Below are 10,430 nucleotides of genomic sequence, written 5' to 3'. Positions count from 1 at the left end.
GGCAAGTTTCCCCTCTCCCCCCTTAGCCGCCCCCCAGATGGGATCTTGGGCTGGCCGCCGCCCCTAGGGTGGAACCCTAGGTGGGGGCGCAGCCCCCCCCTCCCCCCTATATATAGTGGAGGCAAAGGGGCAGCCCAACAGACGAAGTTCTTCTTCTGTTGGCCCAGCCCTACCTCTCTTTCTCCTCCTCTCCCGCGGTGCTTGGCGAAGCCCTGCAGGATTGCTACGCTCCTCCACCACCACCACGCCGTTGTGCTGCTGCTGGATGGAGTCTTCCCCAACCTCTCACTCTCTCCTTGCTGGATCAAGGCATGAGAGACGTCACCGGGTTGTACGTGTGTTGAACGCGGAGGTGCCGTCCGTTCGGCACTAGGATCTCCGGTGATTTGGATCACGACGAGTACGACTCCTTCAACTCCGTTCTCTTGAACGCTTCTGCTTAGCGATCTACAAGGGTATGTAGATGCACTCTCCTTCTCCTCGTTGCTGGTTTCTCCATAGATAGATCTTGGTGACACGTAGGAAAATTTTGAATTTCTGCTACGTTCCCCAACATGCAGGTCATTACCACTGGCGTCGCTCGCTTTGGCTTGCCGTGATCCTGCCCGTTCTGTGTGCACACCGGTCCGCACCGACGATAGCGAGTCTATGGATGATGACGGCGCCGACACGGCCGATGGGGTCTGGCCGATTGTTTTGGGTGAGCTTCTTGACGTCCGCTAAGGAGTGGACGGCCACTGTCCAATCGGCGCCGCCGGCAAGAAGGCCATGCGTCGGCGAGGTAGTCGCTCCGGTGCTGGAACCTGCATTGGCGCCGGTGGAGCGAGCTAGCAGAACGGGCCTCCGGGCACCGTGGGTCAGCGGTCCGCCCCCGCACGGCCCAGCAACACGGTTTTAGAAAGGGAAGCAGGGAAGGCAGCCGATGGCGATGAAGTCCTGGGAGATGTTCTCTTGCTGAGCTTGACGAAGAAGCCTCTTCTTCGCCTACGCCCTCGGGGGTTGTTGCCCTGCCCCGTCTCGTCTGATCTCGACGGAGTGGTGTAGTGGAGCAGGTCTCGGTTCCGGGGCCGTCGCGGGACGGGGTGTGTGGATGCTCTCAGGTCCTTGACCCCATCACAAATGAGCTAAGAGATTTGTGGAGCAGCAACCCTGTTAAAAGCCGTCGTTGCGGGAGCACCGTTGTTGGAGCAGCGAGGTGTTGTGTGCGCCATAGTTGAGAGCCGCGAAGGAGAAACCTTGGACTGGCGGGAGGCGAGGAAGGAAACCGAGGGAGATGAGCGATAGGATCTGCGGCACAGACGGCGGTTCCGCGAGAGGTGGTCGTGGAGATTTTCACGCAAAGTGGGAATCGGCTTGAGGGGTAGCATCATGCATGCGGGGTTGGTATTTTTACGACGTGTGTGGTTGACTCACATCGAGGAAATCACGCCAGCAGAATCACATCTAGCGAGGGGGGAGGTTGAACCATCACAACGTTTGATCCTCCTTTAATAGTAGAGATATATTAGCTGGTAAGATTTTAACTGCAATTTGAAATCGAAACATGTTTGATCTTTTGCCTTACTGCACCATGCTGATCCTCCCTAGTTTTTTTTACAAACTTCTCCTCCTTTATTCACTTAGCAAAACAGTGGCATCGTTTCCAAGTATAGTTTCTTGTTTTTCTTGGTCGTACAATTCTTTATTCTTTTTGAAACTGTTTTTTTTTCTTGAAACTGAGGTCGTACAATTCAAGATTTCGTGCGTACAGAACCATCCTCCAACGTGTCAATCACATCCCTTGAATATAATGCATGCGTCACATAATTGATCTTTGGCTTGCTAATTACAGAATTAATTCCAGGCCCGAACAACTGATACACACAATCATGGTTTCCTTGATGAAATATGGTTGCATGTATAATACTCCCTCCGTTCCCAAATATAAGTCTTTCTACTGATTTCATCAAGTGATTACATACTGAGCAAAATGAGTGAATCTACGCTCTAAAATATGTCTACATACATCCGTATGTTGTTTCATTTGAAATGTCTAAAAAGACTTATATTTAGGAACGGAGGGAGTATTATTTTCTGCAACTTTTCCATTATCATGGCCTAATTCTTTAACTGGCTCAGCTCTAATACTACCTCCATCCTGATTTACCAGTTCTCTTCATATTTTACGTCATATTTTGACTATGATTTTAACTAATAAAATATAAGTTATACATAGCAAAAAAAAAAATATTGGACACTACATTCTAATATGAATCTAACAATATAATTTTGGTTGACATGCATTATTTTGCTAGTCAAATACGTGGTCAAATTTCGATCCAAAATACGATGGCGACTAATAACGTAGAATGAAGGTAGTAGTATCAATAATGGAGGTTATCGTTCCTGTATCACAGTTTACGCATATGTTTACTTCTATAAATTGCATCGATGTGGATACGCATATCAGTATCCAGGTGAACAATTTTGAAAAATCTGAACATAGTTTGAAAATGCAATATTTTTTGAAATTTCTAAACACTTCTTGAAAACATGAACAATTTTTAAAATTGTGAACATTTTTTAAGTTTATAAAAAAATTCAAACAACAGGGAAAAAAGAACCCGACAAAACCGGTAGAGAAAAACAACCGAAGAAAGAAAAAACCAACACATAATGTTCTAGAATCTCTATTTAAATGGGAGTTTGTTCCGTCGCCTTCACCTTCCACCCGGTTTTTTTCCCACGTTTTCCTCCCCCTTTGGTTTCTTGTAAGTACTTTTGGTAACCTTAACCGATGCCGTGCAACATAAAAACCAACATGAATATATTAATTTGAAATAATTTAAACCAGATTGATACTTTTGGTAGAATAGAACCGGAGAGCTGCTAAATGGGTTGGCCCAAATCCCAGTGTGATGCGTCAAATTGGGTATTCCGCTAGATTCTAAAAAAAAAAGGTATTCCGCAAGAGAGGAACTGAATTTTGTATTTCTGGACCCTGTGACTTCAGTTCCGGGATTACGACGGCCCCGGTGAATCAGATAAGACTGGCCAGGGAGTAACAAACATGATGCATGCCTGCCTGCCTATATATATATATGCATCGACGTCAACGGTGGATCAAACCATCCTGTGAGCAGTACGCACTCTCATCTCATCTCACGATTTTGAACCACCTGGGCGCGCACGAACGGCGAGCCACAACATGAAGCAGGCCTTCCAGTTCCTGGCGCTTTTCCTGGTTCTTCTCGGATGCTTCGCGTCTTGTGCTCAGAGTAAGTTGCAGCTTCTCGGCGCTACACATTCCCTCCCTTATGAATCGCCATGGTCGATTTGTTTTTTTTTTTTTTTGCGAGGTAGTCGATTTGGTTCTTATGCCGGATCAGTATCAGGGTAAAGGCTTTGAAATAGGTAAAGGCTTTTGTAAACACAATTTGTTTCAAAATTGTGTTTTCTTTTAAAGTTTAAAAAAAACTTCAAACAAGATAAAAAAGAGAACCCAACAAAACCTGAAAAACCTGCAGAGAAAAACAACCGAAGAAAGAAAAAAGCAACACAGAATGTTCCTAAAACCGGAGTAGCAAGAGCTTCTAAATGGGCCGGCCCAAATCCGTGTCATGCGTCAAATAGGGGTATTCCCCTAGATTTTGTATTGTTATTACTTTTCTGGACCCTGTGGACCATTTCTGGTGGGCCCAGCTCCCGACTCTTTCTCTCAAACGGCTACACGAATCCGTGCCTTCAATTCCGGGATTACGACGGCAATTAGTGATCACAAGCATCGGCTCACGAACTACAATCAGGCTGCTAGTCGTTGCGTGGGGGTCATCTCATCTCCAGGCTCAGCACAAGAAGCAAAATTTCCCAGCAGGCTCAAACGCCACTTACAGGCAGGAGGCAGCAAAGGTCAGGTCAGTCAGTGCCTATCATTTCTCGTCTTGGACAACCCTGTAGTACAATTTGCTGCGCCAATTTGGGGGCAGATATCTGCTGGCCTCAATCAGAAGCGCGGCGACGACGCGCCTGCGCGTCGGTTAGGGGAGGCGAACCCACCCGTCACTGATCTGATCCATATGGTTTTGTTCATAGTTTGTGCTATCCGATGTTCAGATCACCTTCTTAGTTCAGCTGGTCATGTACCAATGCCAGTCACTTGTACTAGTACATTATCACTGCAGCCTTTGGGATTGCAAGAAGTATAGCAAGATTTCTGCCTTCTCCTTGTCTGGGTAGCCAAATGCTCAACACTTGTCACCAGCTACAGTGAGTAGCACTCTTAAACTAACAAGAACCCCGCGTCGCCCAACACATTGACAGTAGTACATTGTTCATACCTGTGGAAACCATAGATTATATCCCATCAGTACACTGTAAAGAGATTATATCCCATCAGTACACTGTAAAGCACTGGAGAGTTGCTTTAGGCGTAAGCTTTCGTTATGGATGATCATCTCAAATCAGTGGTAACCCTCCCTTTTGTTCGGCCTCACAATCATGAATTTAAACTTGCAGATCTCTCTTCGTCGGCAGAGCAGATTGCCTGACTACCATCCATTGCATAATTTGCACTGTGACACATACACCAAAATACTTCCCTTTTTAACGAAGCACGCGGTACAGCACCGCGCATTTTCCATTCGTGCATACCATAAGTGGCAATGATAAACCATGCCAAATTGCCATTACCTATTAGGAGGACCATCTCCCCGGTCTAATCCACATCAGTTCAGGCCTAGCTGGTCAGTCTTCAGAGATCCATTCCAGAAGAAGCATGCGAATCTGCCCCTTTTTCGCAGTTTACTACTCTGTTCCAGCATCAGAGATCCTGGATGGAGAAGGATCGGCCCAACCGGACGTCGAAACGAGGCGGTTTCGGGTGTATAATAAGAGCAAGATGGATCTTGTGGGGTTGGCAGTCATAATACTAGATTACTCTTACTTACTGCTAATGCAGTGCGATCGCCGTTTGCGACTACCTTTTTTAGGTTGAGGTTGTGATATAAATACTTGAACCAATGCAGGTGTCACAGCATCGGTGCATCCAGGGCTTCCTAGTAAGGTAAGCCTTCCTTCTCTAAAGCCCTTATCTTCAGGCTAAGCTTCATGTTCATTGCTTACTGCTACTACTGTTACAGTTCTTCCTGACCTTATTTTCCTTCTTATGTTGTTGTTTACCGTACATATGATGTTTCGTAACTAAATCCTCTGAAGTATCCACCATTTAAACCAAAATTAGTCTCTGCTAATCTTATTTTGTTGTTTACCGTACATATGATGTTTCGTACTTATTGTAGACTACTAGGCCACTAAGGCCAGTTCCAGTGTTAAGGTACTGCTCAAGGAAATGTTGCAAGTGTTAATCAGATAGATAACCATGTAGATTATCTCAACGTTTTAGCATGGAAAAACGGATTGTCTCACCTGAAACTTGGTTCTCCAATAGTTCTCTGCCTACAGTGTCAATTAGGCAATGCTTTTTAATCTAATAATTGCAGCTGTTCTTTAGCGCCTGTTCTCTAGCAAATTGTCCATAGCGAGAACGACGAATCATGATACTGTGAAGCTATACTGTTGGTAGGATCTTGATATCACATTTAGTGGACGACAAGAACTTGGCCCTGACTATAAATAGGCATGTTCTTTGAGCTCTCATTACTCCATCCTCATTGATCAACCGGATTCTGCTAAATCTTTAGGTGAAGTCCGTTTTACGTGGGCGATAAGATGGAGCATTTCAGGAGAGGAGTGGAGTTTGGGACGGCCCCCTTCCAGAGATGCCACTCCTTGTCCTGTCAAATGGTGATGAAACTTTCCTGCTTGCTTCGTACTCTTCTCATAATATTAACTTTTTTTAGCTCTATACAGGATATAATATGCATAGATGTGTGGCCTAATCCTATTATAATATAAACCATACAAATCTTAAGCACTGTTTGTATCTTTGGCACAAACTGCATCTTAGGACAGGATTCAGAGCAAGGATCATCTTTCAATTACTTCTTATAGTCAGCATGGTGCCCTACATGTTTGAGCAACACTATTAGTGCATCTCTATCAGCATGCTCTGATTTCTTAGCTAGTGACTTACCATCTCAGTGATCATGTGCTGAATGTGCAAGCAGGCAGAGAACACGCAGATCGATGCGCAGAAGGCGGGCATCCGTCGCAAGGAAAAGTCGTCGATGCGACGCCCGAAAGGCGAAGAGATGCCCGTGATCCCTGAGCAGGCGATGGAGTTCCTCTCTCGGACATGGAACCCCTCCTCCTCGGATCTCTTCCAAATACTCACCCCCAGTGTATGTTTACATGCAACTCTGCATACATGGACCACACCTCCCATTATACTGTATTAAACAACAGAGGCGGCTAACGTTGATAATCTAGTATGAGGTCATTTCATTATACTTTGCATTTGCAACTCATTGGGACACAGTGCATACGTACTACTCGGTGTGCGTGCTCTCCTTTAATAAGATCCACAAAATTTCTAAAAGATGAGTACCGAACGGTAGTAATATGCTCCCTCCGTTAAAACGCTCTTATATTATAGGACGGAGGGAGTATTACTCATCATGTACTAGTTTCTATTGCATCTCTCAAGTGTAGATTAAGAATGTTCATACCACCTTCTGACTGCTGGTTTTGTAACAAACAGTGCCTAGGAGCATCGGGACAAGACCATCATGGAGAAGGCGAGACGAAGGAAGACGGAGACGGAGACAAAGAAGTGGATGAGGTTCGGATCGATGGCGGTAAAAGCCAATTGTTCAGTCAGATTCAGACGTGGGTGAGTGACTGAGTTGTTGTTAAACTTTTATGGCGATTGCGAAGACATCTTATGATCTTCCCTGTGATGATCAGTTTAACTTTTCTTGGTTTATCTGACAGAGAGTTCTGGCCAGTGGGAAGCCTGGCTCCAAGCAGCGCAAGACTAAGCTGAACCAGCCTATATGGGTAAGAACAGCAGCACAAGGAATTAATTAAGCACAAGGACAATACTAACATGGCAACATAGTAGTATAACAAACAGCCAAATAGTGTAGATTGTACACTGTATCAACACTGCCAAACAGTATAGGATATTAGGACGTACTCACTCCGTCCGGAAATACTTGTATCAAAATGAATGAAAGGAAATGTATCTAGATGTATATTAGTTCTAGATACATCCTTTTTTAATAATTTGAATAACAAGTATTTTCGGACGGAGGGAGTACGTACGACGTGGCGCCTCTGATCTTTCTTACTTGTCGTCTTAGAGATCGGTACAGTTAGACCGTCCTTAACAAGAACTGTTGCTTCTTAATTGTGCAAGAAAAAAGGACACTTGAATTAATAAGCAGAAAAAGGAAGGGTATAGTCAGTGAAGAGCAGTGAAGTGATACTGTGATAGTACGTATGGAAATACTACTGGCACAGTTTGCGGGAAGCATATTGTCGAGTTAATTACACAAAACCACAACTTCAGAGTAACTTATAATACTTTACCACAACTTTTGAATTTTTTAACAAAAAACCACAACTTCAGGTCAACTTATAACATTTTACCACAACTTTTGAGTTTTTGTAACACAAAACCACAACTTCTGAACTAATTCTCAACATTGAGCCCAAATCTATCAGTCAACTTCTTTTAATATACAATCTGATTGACTGGGCCCACATATTAAGTACTAAGCAGGAAAAAGGTGGCATGTGCGCATCTCCGATGTGGCCTACCATTTCCTTCTCTTGCCATCTCGTACCGGCGCTATAAACTCCACCGACGCATTGAGCAGGGAGCTGGGTGTTGTTGGGGGTGGTCAAAATTCTGCCATAGGATGATCACTCCAAGCGTCCTCAATGGCGAGGTTCCTAGTGTCACAAAGCCGCACCCGCATGTCACTATCGTTGGCGCCGGAGTTCCAAAATGATCTCGACGTCGTAATCAGTGAGGACGAACACGTTGCAGTGGTCGTTAAGCATGAGGTGGCAGCCCTGATTGTGCACAACGTGGCGGCACGGATGTGCTCGCAGCGCCCGTCCGGACTATGGCATGGTCGGGCGGGGCGCGCGAACTAGACAGAGAGGTCCTGGCAAGGACGAGCGCGTCTCTACGGCGGTGGAGCACAAGGCAAGAGCCTTGTCTATGCACGACGTGGTATAGTGCATGTGCTAGCTGCGGCTGTCCAGACGACAACATGGTTGGACGGAGTGCGCCAGATGAAGAAGGTGAAGACGGCGGATCTTTTTTCTTTTCCGGGGTAGATGGCGTAGAAGCTGCAGGTGAACGCGTCGTCGAAGAGACGATGATGTTATATGCACACTGCTATGTTACACACATTTCGTCAGCGCCACATAGAAGGGAACTTGTCGCCTAGAGCCTGACATGTGGGCCCAATCATTCAGATTGGCTGTTAAAAGAAGTTGACCGGTAGATTTGGGCTCAATGTTGAGAATTAGGCCAACAGTTGTGGTTTTGTGTTAAAAAACTTAAAAGTTGTGGTAAAGTGTTATAAATTGCCGCGAAGTTGTGGTTTTGTGTTAAAAAATTCTGAAGTCGTGGTAACAACATTTGAATTTTTGACAACAGTGTATGTTTTGGCAGCTGAACGTTGGACAGATGAAGGCGCTCCTGCGCGGCTACTTCCTGGACAACGTCTCCATCACCGGGAGCCGGAGGCGGCGGCGGCGGGACGAGCTCCGGCTGTACTCGGCGCAGGCCCACGCGGCCGTCTCGGTGGCGCAGCTCGCCGCGGCCATCGCCGGCGTCGTGTCGGCGTGCGACCTGCGAGGGGACAAGAAGCTGGGCGCGGTGCTCGCGTCCGCCGCCGCGCTCGTGGCCACCGTCTGCGCGGAGGCCGCCGAGTCCGCCGGCGCCAACCGGCCCCGCGTGACCTCCGCCGTCAAGACCGGCCTCGAGAGCCGCTCCCCCGCCGAGCTCCTCACGCTGACCGCCACCGCCGCCACGTGCCTCCGGGGAGCCGCCGCGCTGAAGCTCAGGGCCGCGGACGTCAGAGGGATCAGCACCGGCGCCAATGGCAACGCCAACGCCAACGCCAACTCGATGGCCATGAGCATCAGCGCCAGCATCCAGAAAGGCATCGCCCTCAGGGTCTGCCTACCCTGCGGTAAGAGGAGTACTATTGACACGCCTCGGCCGACATTGCGGCAATGCAAATGTGATCGATCGACTGCCAACTGCGGACCTAATAAGTTAAGAACCGCCATCGGTTTGCAGGGAAGGTACGGGTGAGGACGGTGTCCGTCTTCCCCCGGCGCGGCGGCGGCGCGGTGGCGCTGAGGCTGGGGACGAAGCGGCTGCGCGGCGCCTTCGCCACCTACGACGACCGTAAGATATTAATTTTCCTTGGTGATTAATTACGCACGCATCAACTGACCATCAGCGCGCACACGCACCACACAAACACGCAGCCCGTCCCTTTAAACTGTCTCTACTTTGAAAAGCAGCATGCGATGCTCGTCGTCTTGTTGTTGCCTCGCCATGCACGCATAAGTCATGACCGCACAACGCGCGCTCGCCGTCGTCTTCCCCTCGCTCCACCTGCGCGCACGCGCCGCTTGTCGTCTCGCACCGTACGGCGCCCTACACGCACAACCTGAAATGTTCCCCTCCTGGATAGCTAGGTCTTGTCTCGTCGTCGCCACGCATGGATTTTGCATGGTCCAGCCGTGGCGGCACGTCGCGCTCCGGACTCCGGCCACTTGCACACACACTGAGACATCGGCAAGTCGACGACGATTCGTCTCCTCTACGTGTCTGGTTGCCCTACTGACGCGATTTCTTTCTGTGGCGCGTTTTGTCGTGGTCCAGAAGAGCTACTCGGGGTATCGACAGGCGGCAGCGGCGAGGCGGTGGTCGACGGCCGGAGGTGCTTTGCGGTGGCCCTGAGCACGTCGGCCGGGACGGTGCAGCTGCTGCTGGAGGACCAGACGCACTGCAAGGTCTGGAAGGCCGCCATTGAAGGCATGCTGTCCGATGCAAACCTCAAGCACGCGAAGTGATCCTTTTTTTCTCTCTTAGAAAAGCATGCAAAGTAATTTGTAGATTCTGCTTGGTGTACAATTTTTGTATGTGAGTACTAAAGATGCTAAGCTATATGTAAACATTATGAATATGATCAATAAAATGAGTAGATTTGTGGATTTGTTTAGTTGAGATTTGTGGATTGTTAGATATCCTAGTAATTAAGAACAAGTGCCGTGGTAATTTCCATTAGCCGTACCCGTTTGCCCCTTCCTAGGGACACCCAGCGCTAGGGTTTCTCGCCTCCCACCGGCGGTGCCGTCAGTCTGCCTCATCTCCTGTGGCCTCAAGGCCATGGAGACGCAGTGGATCCCGGACTTTGTAGGCGGAAGGGCTCTGTTTTTTTATGTCTCCGTGAGTTTTGTTGGTGTTTGTATCCTGCTCGGAGAGCCTAGCTCATGTCCTGTTAGTGCTTCTAGCC

At 47.8% G+C, this 10,430-nt stretch overlaps 1 protein-coding gene across 1 annotated transcript; it reads left to right on the top strand.

Annotated features, from left to right (window-relative positions):
- The first annotated feature begins 5,491 nt into the window (after positions 1-5,491).
- LOC123091927 (VAN3-binding protein-like) lies at positions 5,492-10,111 on the top strand. Its single transcript, XM_044513547.1, has 7 exons — positions 5,492-5,781; positions 6,105-6,278; positions 6,638-6,769; positions 6,871-6,936; positions 8,570-9,092; positions 9,203-9,313; positions 9,797-10,111. The coding sequence occupies exons 1-7, from the start codon at positions 5,707-5,709 to the stop codon at positions 9,985-9,987; spliced, it is 1,272 nt and encodes a 423-aa protein (XP_044369482.1). The 5' UTR covers positions 5,492-5,706; the 3' UTR covers positions 9,988-10,111.
- The last annotated feature ends 319 nt before the right edge of the window (positions 10,112-10,430 follow it).

Source organism: Triticum aestivum, chromosome 1B (genome assembly GCF_018294505.1).
Source record: "Triticum aestivum cultivar Chinese Spring chromosome 1B, IWGSC CS RefSeq v2.1, whole genome shotgun sequence".
NCBI classification, from domain to species: domain Eukaryota; kingdom Viridiplantae; phylum Streptophyta; class Magnoliopsida; order Poales; family Poaceae; genus Triticum; species Triticum aestivum.
This window is presented reverse-complemented; position numbering and strand designations above follow the sequence as displayed.

What these genes read in the sequence shown, in the direction of transcription:
- LOC123091927 (XM_044513547.1), top strand. Translation starts at nt 5,707, where the DNA reads ATGGAGCATTTCAGGAGAGGAGTGGAGTTTGGGACGGCCCCCTTCCAG. An exon ending in AGCTGAACCAGCCTATATGG is followed by an intron (nt 6,937 to 8,569) that starts GTAAGAACAGCA and finishes ATGTTTTGGCAG; the next exon opens with CTGAACGTTGGACAGATGAA. An exon ending in CTTCGCCACCTACGACGACC is followed by an intron (nt 9,314 to 9,796) that starts GTAAGATATTAA and finishes GTCGTGGTCCAG; the next exon opens with AAGAGCTACTCGGGGTATCG.